The sequence below is a fragment of the Corvus cornix genome, chromosome 6 (assembly GCF_000738735.6).
Source record: "Corvus cornix cornix isolate S_Up_H32 chromosome 6, ASM73873v5, whole genome shotgun sequence".
NCBI lineage: Eukaryota > Metazoa > Chordata > Aves > Passeriformes > Corvidae > Corvus > Corvus cornix.
This window is the reverse complement of record NC_046336.1, coordinates 2578178-2597076: the sequence shown is the minus strand read 5'-3', so window position 1 is coordinate 2597076 and position 18899 is coordinate 2578178. Positions and strand designations below refer to the sequence as shown.

At 44.0% G+C, this 18899-nt stretch overlaps 1 protein-coding gene across 2 annotated transcripts in view; it reads left to right on the top strand.

The window, feature by feature from the left end:
• Window positions 1-18899, top strand: part of DOCK1 (dedicator of cytokinesis 1) — a 264405-nt gene that overhangs the window by 12713 nt on the left and 232793 nt on the right. For both annotated transcript variants that reach the window (XM_010408449.4, XM_010408448.4), the window contains exons 2-5: window positions 8065-8148; window positions 13044-13084; window positions 14956-15011; window positions 16515-16611. In XM_010408449.4, the coding sequence (XP_010406751.3) occupies window positions 8065-8148; window positions 13044-13084; window positions 14956-15011; window positions 16515-16611 (278 nt within the window). The remainder of the gene's footprint in view (window positions 1-8064; window positions 8149-13043; window positions 13085-14955; window positions 15012-16514; window positions 16612-18899) is intronic.

Sequence of the window (18899 nt, the reverse complement as noted above, 5' to 3'; positions counted from 1 at the left end):
CTTAGCAGTGGCTAAGGAACCAAGTTCTCACCTGGGAGTTCCTGTGTACATCTAGGATCGATTACTGGGCTACATCAACTTCAAAATATTAATTTATTACACTATATATATAAAAAAATCATTGACTAATTTAAATAATAATAATGAAAAAAAGAGTTGTACTTGATGATCCTTGTGGGTCCCTTCCAACTCAGAATATTCTGCAGTTAGACTAGAAGAGGCTTTAGAATTATTAAATAAACTTGTGCTAAAGTGAATTGTGGTGAATATACCTGTAGGTTCTTATTGTGCCAGAATTGTGGAGCTCAGTGTCTGGAAGCAGAGATCTAGGGTGTCCCTCTACCCTGGTTTTCCTGACTTCCCAGAAGTCTGTAAATGTATGGAGTAAAATGTGATGCTGGGTCTTTAATCAATAGTGGGATCACATCAGTTACTTTTCATGATTTCTTCCAGAATGAACATAAAAATCGGTGTGGGCTCAAAGGATTGCCCTGAGGTGGGAAAAACAGAATTACAGGGATATCAACTCCTCTCTGAGAGCTGCCCCAGTGCTGGTGGAAGGGGCTGGTGCTGAGAGGGAGCTGGACAGTGACCCTTTGTTAGGGCCAGTGGCTGAGCCAAGTCCGCTGGAAGCAGCCTGGAGCATGTGATTGCCCCTGGTTTGGAGAAAAACAGTTTTTCCCTGTTTTTGCAAAATGCTGCTCTTATCTTTTAGTGCATTCAGTGCTGTTTGACTCGCTCCCATGGTGATGTTTTCCCCCTGATTCTGGTGTGAGGTACAAATTCAGGAAAAGCGTCGCTGATTTCCCATTTCTGGGATAGCCTGGTTGTTTTGGGAGAGAGGGGGGAATTATTGGTGGGTCAAACTGGGGCTCTCAGCAGGACATTCCTCTCTCTGGGTGTCCTTTTGGGGAAAGGAGAACATGTTCCTCAGGGATTGTTTGACTTCGGGTCTGTTCTCTTGCTGTTGGAGACAGCCTGAAAGACTGAGAGACAAATAAGGGGATGGCAAAGAAAAATAAATTGAGTAAGTTTTGATGTGTAAAAAGCCCCAAACTCCTTCATCTTTTTTCTCTCATTCCAGAGGCTTCCCTGAGAAAGCAACAGAGGAATTTTTTTGTTTTCCTTTGTAGAAATCCTGAGGAGGAAGAACAGTAGGAAATGAAAGCATCTTCCCATCACCTCATTTCCTCCTTGCTTTAGGCTCTTTGCTCTGCATCATGAGCTCGGTGTTGCAGTGAATTGTGTCATTTTTATCCTGTTTCCGCAGCAGTGCAAGAGGAGTTTGTGTGTTGAACCTGAATTTTTACAGTCACTGAAATGCCCATTAAAATCTGGCTGTGCCATTAAGCTCACTGCTGTAGTACTGCTTAGTAAAAGACCCTCTTTGCACAGTTCTGCTCAGTGCAGTAGGAGCTCCCTGCCATGGCAAGGGAGAGGCTTGAGGAAGCAGGGGGGCTGATGCCTCGAGCATGTTCACAGGGAGCTCTGTGATCTCCTGGAGCACCAAATTGGCCCTGTGGGGGCTTTGACATCATTTGCACAGGTTTAGCCTGGAGTGCTGGGTTGGGAAGGACTTCAGGGTTTCTAAGTCTCTTTCACAAGCTGGATTTCAGATTGAGCTTGTGTTTGGGATGTTGCAGCTGTGCGTGTGTTGGCTGGACTAAACTAAAACATGAGAAGTTTCACCTCAACATGAGGAACTTCTTTCCATGAGGGTGGTAGAGCACTGGAACAGCTTCCAGGGAGGGTGTGGAGTCTCCCTCTCTGGAGACATTCCAAACTCACCTGGATGTGTCCCTGTGTGCCCTGCTCCAGGTGACCCTGCCTTGGCAAGGGGGGATGGACTGGATGATCTCCAGAGGCCCTTTCCGACCCCAAGTGTTTCGGGGTTCTATGCTGGAATCGGGACTTCTGAGGCTGTCCTTGCTGTTGGAGTCGGTACCGTCCCTGTGGTGCTGGGCAGGCTGGACCCTGGGCAGTGTTGGCTGAGGATGGGGTGGGTGGCAGTGCTGCCACGAGGGAAGGGGCAGTGATGGGCAGGGATGGAGGAACATCAGCCAGGATTGGGCGTGGAGCTGCAGCACTGCCAGTTCTGGTCACTTCTCTCCTGGGGAGCCTCGGCTGGAGGATCTGGCCTGACTCATGACCAGCCCATGCACAGCTGATGCTCTGCCAGCACTGACCATAAGCTGCACGAGTTCTTCCTCCCCTCCAGCCTTTAACTCTTGTCCTTCTCCTACCCAGCAGACCCTTGGGTGCGTTTTCTACATAGCAGTGCTGGAGGTTTTGCAAATTTTCTAAAAATCACGTGTGGAATCGGTTTTGAATTATGCTCAGTTCCGAGTGCTCACGTCCTTTCTGGAGGCACATGTGGGTGAGCACAGCTAATGCTCAAATGCTGTCCTTGCCTTCCTGGAGGATGGTGCCTGGAGCCCCACCAGAGCAAGAGCCAAGTTACAGCTCCTTAGTGGCCCCCAGTGAAATGCAGGAGGTCTGAGGGAACATCAAAACTCACTTACTTTGTGATTCTGTGTTGCCACAAGACAGATGCCAAAACATCTGCCTCTGGATAATGTTTTGTGTTAGTCTAAATCAGCATCTTACTTTTTCTGCAAGAGCCAGCATTAAGAGCTCGGGGTGATGTGATTATTCCTTGCATCCAGGGTGTTTCACTTAATGGACTTCTTAATATTAAAAATCAATTTGGATGTTCTTGATTGTGCTTCTTGTTAGCTGTGCATTATGGCACATTAATAATGCTGTTAGAGTCAATAATGATGTATATATATTTTTTTTAGCACTACTTTCAGCTTTATACCCTCAGTACTTCGTGGTGAAGTACTCTGCATACAGATCAGCCAGAAGTGGTGGGGAGGGCTGTTAGAACAGTGAGTAAGCATCTTACTTCATTAGCTCCCTAAAAATAAAGTGTCTGCCTTGAAAGGGGGGAGGAAGGAAAGCAAGAAGCTGAACTTATTTCTTGGAAATCTTGGCTTGGTCCAGAACTCTTCATTTCACAGGATCATTTGAGTTGGAAAAGACTTCCCAGACTGTTGAGTCCAAGCTGTGCCCAATGCCCACCTTGTCCCCAGCCCAGAGCACTGGGTGCCACCTCCAGCCCTTCCTTGGACACCTCCAGGGATGGGCACTCCAGACCTCCCTGGGCAGCCCCTTCCATTGTCAAATCACCCTTTCCATGGAGAAATTCCTGCTGATGTCCAACCTGAGCCTCCCCTGGTGCACCGTTCCCTCTCCTCCTGTCCCTGTTCCCTGCGAGCAGAGCCCGACCCCCCGGCTGCCCCTCCTGTCAGGGACTTGTGCAGAGCCACAAGGTCCCCCCTGAGCCTCCTTTGCTCCAGGTTTTATTTCTCTGTGTTTTTGAATTAGTGCAGGAAGGACAAGTGAGCATCTTGCTCTGTCCTACTCAAGCTCTGCCTGCCGGACTCAGCAGCAGGGTGGTCACACCTCTGGAAGGCACCAGGCCTCAAGTTTGGGGTTGTTCTGGATTTATGAAGTTTCCTCAGTTTATTAATTCCCGTTGGGCAGTGGGTGATGAGACACCAAATGCAATGCAGAACATATTGCTGCCCTTGCCATCTGTTGTGAAACCTGAGGTGTCTGCTGCCTTTAGAAAAGCTTGGTGGCCCTTCACTTTGTGTGCTCACTTTGGAAGAGGAGAGGCAGGCTGGCATTGCAGGGATTTCAGGCTGAGGGCTTCCAGAGTCTGGTTTAGGATTCTCTCACCCTCAACAGATGCCCTGTCTAGTCATGGAGAAGAGGAAGTTCCAGATGAACCCATGTGTGTTTCAGGGATTTGCTGCTCACGTAGAGGAGGAGTGAAAGGAGCTGTCTCACCTTTGTGAGGGAAAGTGATGATAAATCCTTTCGATCTACTTGAACTCATGGGATTTAGGCTAATCCTGTGGTAAAAGTCACATTCATGGATTTAATCAATAAGATTAGAGCATCACTGGACAGGAGGAACCACGAGCTGGATTTTCTCCTTTAGCTGGGTTGTAACTGTTCAGGTCTAAGAATTTCTCCAGGTTTCTCCTCTCTTCAGGAAAGGAATTTTTTGGGAATGTTTGGATAACAGAATAGCTAAAATATTGAGAAAACTCTGAATCCAGCTTGGTAAGACGAGGGGTGACAAAACCCAAGGTGAAGGCGAGAAGATCTACCCTTGGTTAAGGCACACATGAACTAATTGTCTGTAACAATTCTCAGGTGCAACTCCTGACTCCAGCACTGCTTTTTTCCTTTCACTTCTCCATTAGCCTCAGGTGTAGGAATCAGAAACTCCTCTGGGTGAGTAGCAGAGGACTAAGGAATCTGCCTGAATATTGAAATCAGCCACTTAGATTTTAGGGAAAATCGGAGGAAAACCTTCAGGTGTCTTTTAATACCAGAGACTTTACGGAAGACTTTGCTTTTTTTCACCTCTGTGGTTTCAGTCTGCTTTTATTGAAAAAGCACAGTTATGATTTAGGGATTTGTTTTTTTTAAAGACAGTGTAAAATAAAGCTGATCATTTGTTAAACGTATTTTGGTTTCTTTCAGGAGTTTAGAATGATTAATACAACCTTTCACGCAAAGTTAATACCAGGGAATATTACTCTGCAACATCTTTATGGCATCTTAAGATATCTCACCTTTCATACAGTCAGAAAAAAGCTTTTTCAATATCAGTTGATGTTACCTTTGTTTGCTTTTTCTTTTTTTTTCCACCTCTGTCAAATCTAATTCTTCTAGTGTTGGCCTCCTCATTTTTCCAGCGTGTGCAGATTAACGAGTGCAGCTCACAGAGGTGTTTGTTTTGTGTTCTTTAACAGCAAATGGAGCTTTGGTGCAATTACTGTAATGCCCTGTTCATTGTTCCTTTTGTTATCAACTCTTAAGTGTTGAAAAATGGCTCTTTCTGTGCCCACACTTAATCCTTTGCTTTTGGCACTTCGGGATTCTTGTGTGGATGTTGGATTTTTTTAAATTAAGCAAAACATCAGTTAAAAAAACACCTTAAAAAATTAGAAGTTACACCTCAGGTTTTTAAATATTTTAAATGATAGCTCAGGATACAGTTGATGAGACAAAATGCAAACATACCAGTTTCATGCTTTACTCCTTCAAATTTTGTCTTTTCCTTTAATTAAAGCCTTGTCTTTTGCTCCAATCAAACATTTTCTGTCACAGCAGCTTTTGATGTCGCTGTACATAAAAAAGATTCCTGTGAGGAGGAGTTCTTCTACCTTACAGGGCAGTTGGTGGTGTCGTTCTTTGTAATCACAGGGGTGGGATGCACTTTATAGTTATTTTGGTTGTTTGCTTCACGATCTAGCAATGCTGTTGGAAGCCAGAAACGTGATTTATTTTGTCTCATAGACATATTTTTCACACATATGTATATTTTTGAAGATAAATCACCCCTCCCTGGCTCCTCAGTCAGTTGAGGTCAGTGGGAGCTGTCGTGGGCAATAATTACCGTTTGATGGTTGGTTGTCATCTTCTGCCACAAGAATTGGTCATTACACTGCAGCTCCTGGTGCATGACCTTCCTTGTTGTGACAGACACCGGTTTAGCACTCCTGGGCACAAATTTTGGTGCCTTTTATTCATAGCTGCCTTTGATCCCGAGTGTTTTTCCACTTAAATGTTGGAGAAATGCTCAGCTGAAGTGTGAATTGAGTACAGGGCTGGTTTTTAATCTGTTAGAATGCAAATTTTTCCTGGCTGGGATGTCTGGTGTGAGTCACTGAAGTTGCTTGTTGGGGTCCTGGAAGTGGGAGACTGTCCTTGGATTCATTTTTGGATGTGTGAATATCCAGGGGCCTCTTGGTTGAGCTGTGAGCATTGAAGGGATCTGAGTAAACACCCAAAGGATGGATTTTTTTGTGTTGCACTCCAGCCACACGAGTTTGGAGGAGTTAGGACTGTGTAACTTTGTTTTCCCTGCTATGCACAAAAGCTGAAATGAGAATATTTCTGGGGAGTGTTTCCAAGCAGAAGTGTGGTCACCACTGTGACCATCCCTCTGCTCAGAGCAGTTTAAAATGCTCATTTTTGCTGATGTGTTTCTCAGAACCCCCTTCTCCTGAATAGCATTTATGGCTTTCAGATATCCTGTGCCAGATACCTGGGAGGGAAGGTTTATCTCTCTTTAATAATGACAAAATTAAGGAAAACATTAAAGTAGGAATTAGCTTGGCTTGTTTTGATGTCAGTAAAAACATTGTTACTTTCTAAAACCTTCATTTAAATACTGGTGATATTTATTGGTCTCTGCAGTGCACCTGGCCTTTATTCTTTTTACCCTGTAGTGTCCTTTTATTCCATTAATAATGTTTTACCTTATCCTGTGTTTTCCAAACTTGCTTTTCCATGGTTTTTTTCCATTTCTGCTCTCAGATATATTTATTTACCTCTGAACTCTAAAGTCTGTCAAGCCAGAGGAGTTCTGCAGAAGGGACCCAGCCTGTTACGGATTTATTTACTGGTGATAATTGTGTCAGCTGGAATTCCAGGAGTTCTGGGGTGAACAAGCAGTAATTCCTAGAGGCTGGAGCTGGAGGCAGCACTGGGCTCCGTGCCCCATCCTCGTGCTGGGATTAGACCTTCCCTCGTGCCCACTGGGATGTTCCCAGCGTGTGAACTCAGGGCTAAACCGATAATCAGCTTTGGGGTCAAAGCAGTATTTTTTCTCCAGTTACCAGTTCTTAGAGATGTAATTTGTGGTGTTGATCTCCTGTGTAATGCAGGCTCTTGCCTGCTGCTTAGGACTGCTGGGGTAGGAGAGAGCTGGGCAGGTAAGGGAGGTGTTCCCTGCATCCCATCTCTCATTGCTTCATTGATAGCTGTGCCGTAGGGTTTGAGTTGGAGGGGTTTTTTGGAAGTGCTTTGTTACCTGTAATGAGTGTGGAACATGTTGTGGGTGCTCTATGAACTCTTGGTCTGAAAATTTCCTGTGAGAGGCACACATAACTTATCCAGGTCTTTCTGTTCCGATAAAATATCCCGGAGTCCTGCCCTGGAAAGTGAGGCAGAAAGAAAAGCAGTGGTAATCTGAGGGGTGGGAGGAAGTTAGGAGGTAATTATTATATTCTGAAAACACTTTTGCTTCCTGAAGAGTTGCAACAAGTAGTGAGAAATTCTGATTTTCAGGTATTCTTGATCCCCGTTGGAAGGAGGAGCTGCACAGTTGTAAACTGAGGAAGAAACTTCTGTGGGATCACCTTACCTGAATTCCTTAGCTTTAGTCTTGTGAATATTGGAGTTGTTGCCTTTGGTCATGAGGACCTTCCTTGGTATTGGAAGATTTTTTTCTCCTACAGAGAGTTTGCTCTATATAAAACATAAAAATTTGGCTTTAGGAGTTGTAACTGTTTAGTTTTTCACATCATGGGTATTTTTTTCCCAACCAAGCCTAGTTTGTAGCATCATTTGTCAGATGAATTTGTGAGCGTTACCAATCTCAGTGCTCAAGAGTATCCAGGTTTTCTTTCGGGAAGGGTAGGGAGGAGTAGTCTTTGAGTTACTGTTGTTTTTGGTTGTAATTTAATATACAGTGGGTTGATGCAGTTGCCTCTGGCACTCAGAAATTCTGAAATCATATTTTTCAACATCCTATGCATGCAGTAAATGGATGAAGTGACTGAGAAATCATCCTTTAATATTAGCATGGCAATTTGAGTTTTCTAAAGGCACTTTGGAAGTTCTCTGTGTGTTGAGCTGACGGGGGAAGACAGAGCAGTTCATTGTAGAACTGCCTAAAATTGACACAAAGTGCTGGAAGGCTGGCAAATCCAACAAAAAATGAGTGTATTGCCATGAAGATGATGATTATAAACAGAGTGGGGGACAACTTTAGAGAGTGAACTTGAGGGGTTTTTTTGTTACAAGGGGAAATATTATGGATTTCAGAACTTGGCTGAATTTTTATGGAATTCTAAAACAATTTTTTTCCAGAAAGATTCAGAATGGCAACAATGAGTAATAAAAGCAATTACGTGGAGAAACACCTGGAATTGTTGTCTTGCCTGTACTAACAGCAGTGTTTCCTCTGTCCAGCTCTCTACAACTACGATGCCAGGGGACCAGATGAACTTTCCTTACAGATCGGGGACACCGTGCACATCCTGGAAACATATGAGGGTAAGAGGGCAAAAACTGAACTGAAAAAGAGGATTTTTTGGGGGGAGTTGTGTTCCTTTTCTGTTTGTGACCTTCTCGTGCTGCCGAGTGAGGAATTGGAAGCTGAAACAAATGAAGGCGTGTGTGGTTGATGAGCTGGTGAGTAAGTATGGGGTTTTCTGGGGAATAAGAATGTTCCCACAGCTGGATTTGTATGGATCTGTTGTGGCGTCTCCCCCACCTTAGAGAAATGAGAGATGCTTTTTGGGTACCCTTGGGTAATGCAAAAGAACCTGCTGCTAAAAGAAGTTTAATCTGAATTTGAAGGTCACCTAAATTGTGTCTCTTCTAAGATGGGTGCCTGTGTTAGTGCCGTGCACTGATTTCAGGCTTTCCCAGATGCCTCTTCTGAGATGAAACTCTGGAAACATCACCTGTACCAAAATCCTTCCTCCCTGATCCGTCTACAAGGGAATCTGAATGGCTGAGTTTGATAATCAGCAGGATATGGAAATGGTCTCAACGTTTTCAGCTCTTAATCCAAGCAAAATAAAACTCTTTCATTACATCCTGGAGTTGATATTTTATGGCATGCTGCAGTTTGGAAGGGTGTGGGGAACATAGAACTAAACTCTGTGTGTTTAAAATAGTCTAACACTTTTTTGTCTTGTGGAAACATGGTTTATATATAAATACATTGATTTAATACATTGATTTAATTTGCTTCTCTAGTCATTGATCTTTCAGTAGATCTGTGTGATAAATTTATTTTAGCTATTGGCTTAACTGGATTTTTTTTATTATTTACTGAAACAATGCTATTTCAGCAAGATCTGATCATCACTGTGAAATGGCATTTTTGAATTTTCTCATTATTCCTGGGCTGGTCTTTTGTTGGAGCTCAGTTTGCTGCTGCAATGCCAAGTTTGAGCAAAGCAATCTTTCCACTCTCTGACGTTGCATGCTTTAATAAAACCCTAATAATGCGATGAGTTTAGATGCAAATGGAACGATTCAAATATTGCACAGCTTTGTACTTTTATATATAAATAGATTTATTTAATGAATGTGGGAGAAGCTCTGAGCAGGGAATGTGAAACCCTCTCAAATGCTGACTGCTGCCAGCTAAGTGGGGCAGTGGGCATGAGTCACCTTTCCCATGGACTGGAATAATGGGAAGACCTTCACCCTCTCAGGGCTTGGAGCACATGGGATGAGTTCATGTGAAAAGAAATGCAAATTCCCGTTCTCCCAAGCACTGATTGCTCATTCCCTACCTGCTGAGATGGGGATTTAGATGCTGTAACTCTTACCTCTCTTTGTTTACAGAGCTGCTGTGATTAGGGGGTTACTGGAGTTGTTTGATCTCTGGTTCCCGGGATAGAATTTGTGTGGATTGTGCCCCCGGAAGGTTTTGTGCCATAAATTTCCAGGTGTGTGCCTGGGACTCACCTGCCTGTGCCAGGCTGAGGTGGGAATGGGCCCATCCAAAGGAAAACCCTCTAATTAAATCATCCTGGGACAGAGGAGTTGTTGGAAGAGTCAGTGAAGCCTTTTTGCTGAGGTTCTGGGGTTTTGCCTCTCCAAGGTCTACCCCTTTTCCCCCCGTGGGAAAAACAGTTGGTTTTTTTTCATGGATGGAGTAGACATTCTGCTCCTCCCATCCTGCTGTAAATCTGATACTATTTTAAATTAGTTTTCTGTCATAATTCCTAGGTTGAGAGCAGTTTTGAAGACTGATCTGTGTCTTTGAAGTGGTAGAAATTAGTTGTTTTTTGTTTTTTTGGGTTTTTTTTCCTCTGAATCTGCATTGCCAAGAAAAGCTCACAGGAAATCCTTGCTCAGTTGGGGTCTCTGCAGAAGAGAGAGGTGAGGAGTTGGGAGGGCTCAGTCTCACATCCCTGGTCTGGAAGATCTGTTTTTAGGGCAGGTGTAGAATATCTGTTGCCACCATGTCCTGGAATTGATTGCTGAAATGAACCTTGACCCTGTGTTTAAAATAATATTTCCTTTTTTTGCCTGTGAGTTGAACTTATTTTGGAGATTGTTTTTATTACTAAAAATATTGATGTGTTGCATTCTAATTATGGAATTTTTTTTTTTCTCTGAAACGCAGAAAAATTGTTTAGAATGAATTCAATGTGCAGATCCTGTGAGGTTTCAGTCTTGGTAAAAACATCCCCTATTTTTATAGGAGTGAGGAGACTGGAAATGAATGTGCACGTTTCATGATAAATATTAAATTTGTGTTCATCCAGTAAAGATGAAGCCACTTTTTAAGACTAAAATAAAACTAGTATTTTTCTTCAGGAGGTATTTTAGTTTATTTTTCAGTTAGAAAACTTTCTCTGCCTTCTAATCTGAGCCCTAGAGGAAAAGCCAAGCAGGAAAGCTGTAGGAATTCCTAAATATCCTTCTCTGCAGGGGAGGAGGATTGCATTTTGTAGCAGATACCCTAAAACCCAAGGATTTACCACCTTCTGGATTAGTATTTTCCAGATCTTTATTGTCTTAATTCCGTTTCTTGACATTATTTGATGGAATGGGCAAATGGAACCATGTGATCAATAACTGTGGCTCATTAAGGGGAATAGCTGGGAAATGTAACAGAAAATCAACCTCAAAAGCAAGGTTATGTGCTGGAGCTTCAGTTAATTTCTAGTGCTGCTGTGAGAAGGGAATTTGGCTTCCCAGATCGGGATTTTCACCGAAGTTATTCTTGGTATTACGGGAAAGTTCAGTTTTTGGTGCTCTTTTTTTTGTTTGTTTGTTTTTCAATGTAACTGTGTCAAAAATGGATGCATTGTTTGAGGGTAACCACAGCAAATTCTTGAGTGTCTTCTGCAGCTTCAACAGAGGCAAAAATATTTCCTTGGTCTCCTCTTAGTTGAGCATTTCCTTGGATGCACGTTTCCAGCTGTTCCATAGTGTTTGTTAAGGACAAGGTCTGCTCTTGAACAGCTCCAGGGATGAGGGGTCCACAACCTGTGCCAGAGTCACCTCCTTCCCAGGGAAGGAATTCCTGGAATCCCCCAGTGCTTTGGGCTGGAAAGGGCCTCAAAGCCCACCCAGTGCCACCCCTGCCATGGGCAGGGACACCTCCCACTGTCCCAGGCTGCTCCCAGCCCCAATGTCCAGCCTGGCCTTGGGCACTGCCAGGGATCCAGGGGCAGCCCCAGCTGCTCTGGGCACCCTGTTGCCAGGGCCTGCCCACCCTGCCAGGGAGCAATTCCTGCCCAATCTCCCACCCAGCCCTGCCCTCTGGCACTGGGAAGCCATTCCCTGGGTCCTGTCCCTCCATGCCTTGTCCCCAGTCCCTCTCCAGCTCTCCTGGAGCCACTTTGGGCCCTGCAAGGGGCTCTAAGTTCTCCCTGGAGCCTTCTCTTCTCCAGCTGAGCACCCCCAGCTCTCCCCATGTTTTTGGGGAGTTGATTAGAGATGACTTCACATGTGTAAGTGACACTGCCCCCATCTGAGCATGTTCATGGCCAGACCCAGTGCCTCCAGTTGAACCAGTGAGAGCTGCATTTGCAAACTGGGCTCCCTGCAGAGCTCCAGACTGGATACCCAGCACCAGCTCCCCGCAGGGAGGAGCCTGGTTGGACCAGCCTGGCCACATCAGGACCTCTGCAAGGAGCAGGAGTGCTGCCAGCTCTCCAAGGCAGATTTTGGCTGCTCTCTTCTCCCTGATCCTGGGAGCACTGGCTGCAAAACTTCAGGAAGCAGAGGTTCCTCTGTGGGGAGCTCTCTTTGCTGCAGGGCTTTTATTCCACAGGTGCTGTGGGATGTCCTGAGGCAGCACAGGAGGTGGGCTGGGAGAAGAGAGAATGATTGTTTGTTCTTCAGTTTGTACAGTGCATCTGATCAAAGTTCTGGGGTTCCACAGTTTAAACTCCAGGACTTCAAAATGTTGGTTTATTCATCTAAAACGATGGGAGTTTAGTTTTTTATTAGGATTGGAATCCGTGCATGGATTTCAGCCAGTGGAGTTTAACACAGGCAGAAATGTTTTGCCTCCTTCGCACCTGAGCAAAACTGGGAGTGCTCATTTCAGCAGCAGCTGGATGTTCCTCGGGAAGCAGTGGGAATGTGGGATGTGAGGCCATGGCAGCCTCTGTGTGGTGGGTACAGACACCAGGTTTAAGGAGGTGGCACTAAGCAGCCCCAAGTGCTGCAGTGAGAAGGTGATGAATCACTTTGGCTCGTGCTGCAGGAGAGCAGACTGAAAAATCCCATGTGCTTGAGCCTGTGATTTGGGTTTCTGGTCCCAGAGTGTGCAGAATGAATTTATCAGCATGTGTTGATTTCATGGAGCTTCTTCCCTGTTCTCAGGACTGGGACTGCAGTTTTTATTCCACATCTGCTTTGTGCTCTCCCCATCCTCCCCCAGACAGGGATGCTTTGCTGTACAAACCCCTCTTTGCAGGGCTGGAGGGGTGGATGCTGCATCCAGGCTCAGTTCTCCAATGCTTTTGTATTTTGATGTGTGACTCCTAAATTCCAGAGTATTCCTGTTTTGTGGTGAGGTTGCTAACAGCTGAAAACTTGGGTTTGTGGAATTGAAATGGGTTTTGAAATGGAACTAGTCAAACAATCAGTTTTTGTCAAGGTAATGCTCTTAAGTTGGTTTTGTGTTGGTGAGTTAGTAACTAAAATGAAATGCACAGCAGTCACACACATCATGTCAGCCACCATCTCTGTCATGCGCTTCTCTCCATCATCTCTCTGATTTTATAGCTTCCAGGGTGACTTGTTTTATCCGGGATATTAAGCCTGTGGAAAGCTGAAATTCAGGTGGGATGTGCAGGGCTGAAGCATGATCAGAAACACCTTACAGTGCTGTTGAGCTGGGAAGGAGCAGCTGGGAGGTGTCATAAATGAACTTTTTAATGTTTTGTCCCTTTTTTCTCTCCTAGGTTGGTACAGGGGCTATACACTACGGAAGAAATCCAAGAAGGTGAGAGGTGCTCGTTTTTTCTCTTGGAATAAGGTGGATTTTTGGCACTGGATGTGTGGGTTTGTGGAGGTCTCTGATGCTGATGGAGCTGGAGCCCAGGTGTGCACTGGTCACTGTTGCTCTGTGTCCTCAGCCTCTGACCAATAGGAATTTTTCAAGTTAATAAAAACTTATTTTAGCAAGGCCTAAAGGATGACTGGCATATCCAGCTCTGGGGTCCAGAGGAAGGACATGGAGCTGCTGGAGAGAGTCCAGAGGAGGCACCAGGATGATCTGAGGGATGGAGCAGCTCTGCTGGGAGGAAAAGCTGAGAATTTGGATTGTTCAGTCTGGAGAAGTGAAGCTTTGGGATGACCTCATTGTGGCTTCCCAGTGCCTGAAGGAACCACAGGAAACATGGAGAGAGAGTTTGGAGAAGGGATGGAGTAACAGGACAAGGGGAATGGCTTTAAGCTGAAGGAGGGGAGATGTAGATGGGAAATTCAGAAGTAATTCTTGGCTGTGAGGGTGCTGAGGCCCTGGCACAGGGTGCCCAGAGCAGCTGGGGCTGCCCCTGGATCCCTGGCAGTGTCCAAGGCCAGGCTGGACATTGGGGCTGGGAGCAGCCTGGGACAGTGGGAGGTGTCCCTGCCATGGCAGGGGTGGAACAGGATGGGCTTTGAGGTCCCTTTTAAGGTCCCTTCCAAGCCAGGCTGTTTTGTGTTTCTGTGATCCCATTTTTGCAGTGTAAAGGTAAATCAGTCACTGGATGTGTCTTCATGTGCATCATCTCCTTTTGGGCAGTAACTGCTGCCCCAAGCCTGTGCCTCAGTAAAAAGTTCAGACCTTGATGTTCTCCTTGGTCTGTTTAGAGGCTGACACTGCTCCAGTGTCTGTTAAATAATGAATTCCTGGTGAAATGCAGCTTGGAGAGGGATATGGAGCCCCAGCATGGGATTTTTCAGTCCTTCCCTTTGGAGAGGAGGAGGCTTCTCCTGCAGTGTAATTCCAGTGTGCACCAAGGGCTGCATTTACAGCAGCTTTGCTGAAATAAAAGGAGAGGAAACCACACAAACGCTGGTTGTAGCATCGTGTTTTATTTTTTGAGCCTTTTACTTCGCAGTAGTAATTAAACAAAATTAAACTTCAGGGTTTGCTTCTTTTTTTGCCAAAACTCTACAGATGCCATGTTTGTCTCCAGAGGTGTGTTTTTAGTTGAGTCTGCATGTCTGAAAGTACAGAGTTGTGTGGTTCATCCCACCCATTTCCTTACCAGGCCTGGGTTTTTATTCTATTTTTGTATTTCCATTTTTTTTCTGTGAATAAGTTACATTTCTTCCAAACCATACTTCATGGACGTGCTTTTTACAGTCTGAGAAGCAATTAGACATGTTTCTTAAATTAATTCCACGTGTTGCTGCATTTGTCTGACTGCCACTAAATTTAGTGATTTTTAAATTTTTTTTTAAACTGGGGTGAAAAGACAACTCCCATGCACTATTTCCCCCAGTGGCTTTCCAAAACTTTCTATTACTGCATTCCCAGAAGATCAGAAAACTGAACTCCTGCCTTGAAGGGTGAGATGGAGGAAGTTGTTTTATCAGCTTGGATTAGTTTATTTTAAAAATATTGTTTTATTTCTGGGATGTTGATTAATTTAGAATATTTTTTCAGAGGAGCTGTAAGGTTGCAATTACACCTTCTTGAAAAGGACAGGCAATGCAAAAATTCAATATCTATTAGAAAAGTCTCAAACACAACTGTTCTGGTGCCCAAGGGTGTGAATGGCTCTGCACACCCAGCAGTGTCTTGGCATATTTTAGGTAATAAACACAATATGTTGTGTTCAACTGATTATTTAACACATTTTTCCCTCTCCCTCCCTCTCCAAGGGCATATTTCCTGCCTCATACATCCACCTTAAGGAAGCAATCGTTGAAGGCAAAGGGTAAGTTGGATTTGAAAAGAACAAAACTCCTTTTTCCTGTTTTATCCACACCATTTCAGTGCATTATCAGGTCACACTGTTTCCAGGTAGTTTTTTGCCTTAGTGAGAAATTATTCTGTGATTTTTCCTGTTCCCTTCCGTGGTGTGTGCAACACTGAGTGGTTTGAGCTGTGTTTGTTGTTCAGCAGTTGTTCAGATCCTTATGTATCAAATCAGCTTTGCTGGACATGCAGGTAAAAGTCTCTAACATGAAAATAAAAGTTGAGTTAAAAACCAGGAAAAAACCCACAACCATAGCCCAGGGGACAAAGGAGGTGGAGTGAAATTAATAAATCATTACCTAGGTATGAAATGGAGTGAAACAGGATTAAAATATTTTATTCCTTTGTGCCTGATTTATTTTTATACTCTGTTAAATATGTAAATGATCAAACTACTAATCATGAGGTTGCTGCATAATGACATCTTTCTTGCTGATTGCAAAACTGCCTTTAAGTACCCTACTTCTGCAATATTAAAAGATCTAGCTGGTGTTTCTTACCTTCGTGGCACCTCATTTGAAAACAAATCATACAGGAACTTCGTGGTAATGAACTGAATCTTAATTTTTCATTGCAAGACCAATATTTCGAAAAAAAGAATTACAGGGGAGTATTGTGGTGTTGTAGGTTGGGCACATCTGGTTTTATTCTTGGTTGTTTCTTGTAAAAGAAATATCTCGGTGATGTTACAGTGAGGTGTGTTTTGATATCCTTGTGAATGTAGAAATGAGGAGAGGCTGGGAAGAGTTCTCAAGGGTGTGGAGTGATAAGATGAGAGGGGGAAGGTTTAGATGGGAGATTGGGCAGGAATTGTTCCCTGGGAGGGTGGGCAGGCCCTGGCACAGGGTGCCCAGAGCAGCTGGGGCTGCCCCTGGATCCCTGGCAGTGCCCAAGGCCAGGCTGGACACTGGGGCTGGGAGCAGCCTGGGACAGTGGGAGGTGTCCCTGCCCATGGCAGGGGGTGGATCAAGATCATCTTTAAGATCCCTTCCAACCCAAACCATTCCATGGTTCCATAATCTCAGCCCATCAAAATACCCTTTATGTGCTATGGCTGTACTGGTGTCCAGTGCTTCAATATCTGATCATATCTTATTTTTGCTTATAAATTTATAGTAAGTGATGCTAATTCCAACCCAGTTTTATTCAGTTCCCTTTGGAAATGAACAGTTCTTCCCTAGGAATGATTCTAGGTTAGGTGATTTTGATTAGATATCAGCACAAAAGTTTTCACAGAAGAGGCCACCAAGCCTTGGCCCAGGCTGCTCTGTGCTGTGGTGGAGTCACCATTCCTGGAACTGCTCACAAAATGTGTGGATGTGGCACGTGGGGACATGGCTTAGTGGAGACCGTGGTGGTGCTGATTGCACTCAATGACCTTAAAGCTCCTTTCAGCCCTTAATTCTGTGATTCTTCATTCTGCTGCTTAATTCAGCCTCATTTTTTCCTTCTTCCTCTTCAGCCAACATGAGACAGTGATCCCCAACGAGCTGCCCCTGATCCAGGAGGTCACCACCACGCTGAGGGAATGGTCTGTCATCTGGAGGCAGCTCTATGTGGTATGTGCAGCTCAGGAAAACGTTGGCACTGGGAGAGCTTGATGGGAAAAGTGGTGCTGGGAAAGGTGCAGGGAGATGCAGGAAGGAGCTGCTATTTATGAAGGAATCATTAATGAAATTCCCCTTGTGGTGTTGTTTCTAAAGGCTACTTGCAGTGCTGAAAATCTGTGTAGCATCATCTCTGTTAAAGCACAAATCTCAGCAGCGATTCTCCTGCCTGTTTCTTCAAATCCCTTTCTTTTCTTGTGCAGAATCAGGGGTTTTTTTGAGTGTTACCTTGATCTAGCAATAATCTGTTAAGCAATTATGACCCTTTTTTCATGTGGGTTCTATTATAGAAAACATGATTTTTCAGGTGTATACAGATTGGGAGTAATTTAACATGTAATTTTAGTAAAGACATTTTAAAAACAGTTTTCAGTCTTTTTCTTTAGACTGTTGGTCTGTGTTATGGAATAATAGAGTATTTATTGTTGAATTTGTGGGTGTAAACTGAAAGCTTTGTAAATTTATCAGTGTAGGCCTTTAACTTCTCAGTATTCCTTTACTTGAAGTTGATTGCTCCCAAATTATTGACACCTTAACTTGCATCCCTGTTTATTTTGATATGTTAAGGTTCCAAACACATAAGAATATATTCTTAGAAATTTGTACAGATAATTACTGATAGTCTCTCAGAAGGGAGCATAGAAAAACAGAGATGAAAGTGCACATAAGTGGGATCAAGAGTTCAAACCTACATTTAAAAGCCCAGCTCAGCTGTAAAGCAAGGCCTGCTGTGGGATTTAAGGTACCTGGCTCACACTTCTGATGCTCTCATTGTGCAAGGTCACTGTAACAAGATAATGGGAACATGAAATTCCTTTATTTAAGGCAGGGTTTAATGCAGTCTCTGTTTCCCATAAATATGTTTGAAATCTTGTATCATAAAAGTGCAAGCTGTGTAATGAAGACACCGAGTGGTAATGAAGATGTTTGTGCTGACTAATGTGGCTTTTAATCACACCCATGAAAATAAAGATTAGGAGTAAGAGTGTAATGGAAATGATGTAGTGTGGCAATAGAGAAGGTGAAGGATAATATCTTCTATGAAAAGAAACAGATTATGTATTGAAGAGGGAGCTTTAAGGTGTGGGAATAGCAGGGAGTTGTGTGCTGAGGAGCAGGGAAGAAGTAGACAGGCAGAAATAAAAGCAGGAGGAGCAGAATCTCGGGAGGGCGCTGAGAACAGCTTTGCCCTTGGTTCTACTGCTGTAGAATCCCAAAATGGTTTGGGATGGAAGGGATTTTAAAGCCCATTCAGTGCCAGCCTGGCCTTGGACACTTCCAGGGTGGGAAGTGGGGCTTGGAGCACCCTGGGATAGGGGAAGGTGTCCCTGCCTGTGGCAGGGGGTGGCCCTGGGTTGGCTTTAAGGTCCTTTCCAAACCATCCCACTCTATGATTCTATGATAAACAATACTTCAATGCTTTGCTAATAATTTGGAATCCAAGAGCAGGCAATCAAGGGAGGTTTGGTTCACTGGAGGCAGCTGGTTTCAGACTGGGCAGTCTGCAGCTTTGAGGGATATTCCATGCTGTCCATGCCTTGCATATCAAAACCCATTAAAGGGCCACATTTATGTCTTGAATCAGTTTGTAATTTGTGTTTGAATCTTGAATGGATGTTCAGATTTTGTTTGCAGAGAGCAGGGGATGTTTCCCATCTCTGTGGTTTGATTGCCTGCAGCCTCGAAAATCAGGAACCTCTTCCCCATTTGGATTTGTCTGTATTTAGCTTCCAGCCATATGTGCCTGTTGTGTCTTTCTCTGCTACATTAAAGAGCTTTTAATAATGGGTATTTTCTCTCTGTGAATATTCTCCCACTATAATCAAGCCAGCTTTTGGATAATCTGAACAGACTGAAGTCTTTAAGTTTCACAGTTAGATATCCTTTTCCCAGAGTCTTGGAGTCATTATGTTCTTTTCCTGCATCTTCTGCATTTTTTCCTTGGCTTTTCTTTTTCAGTGGAGAATTTTATTGTAATTATTTAATTATTCCTAGCTTAGCTGAATGTTGCCAAGGAAAGTTTGTGTGTGCTGCTGGCAGTATTTAATATCCACAGTTCCAGGCTTTATAAGCAATTCAGGTATTTAACTTCCTATCAAGTTTAGGTCTTTTCCTGGTGTTTCACTGTCCTTTAAAAGTTACCTGTGGGCTTGTATGGCATTGATGTGCACAGTGAGGGATTTTGAAGTGTCATTGTGGAGGTTTAACCAGGGAAGGGAAGGATTCTCCCATCTGTTGCA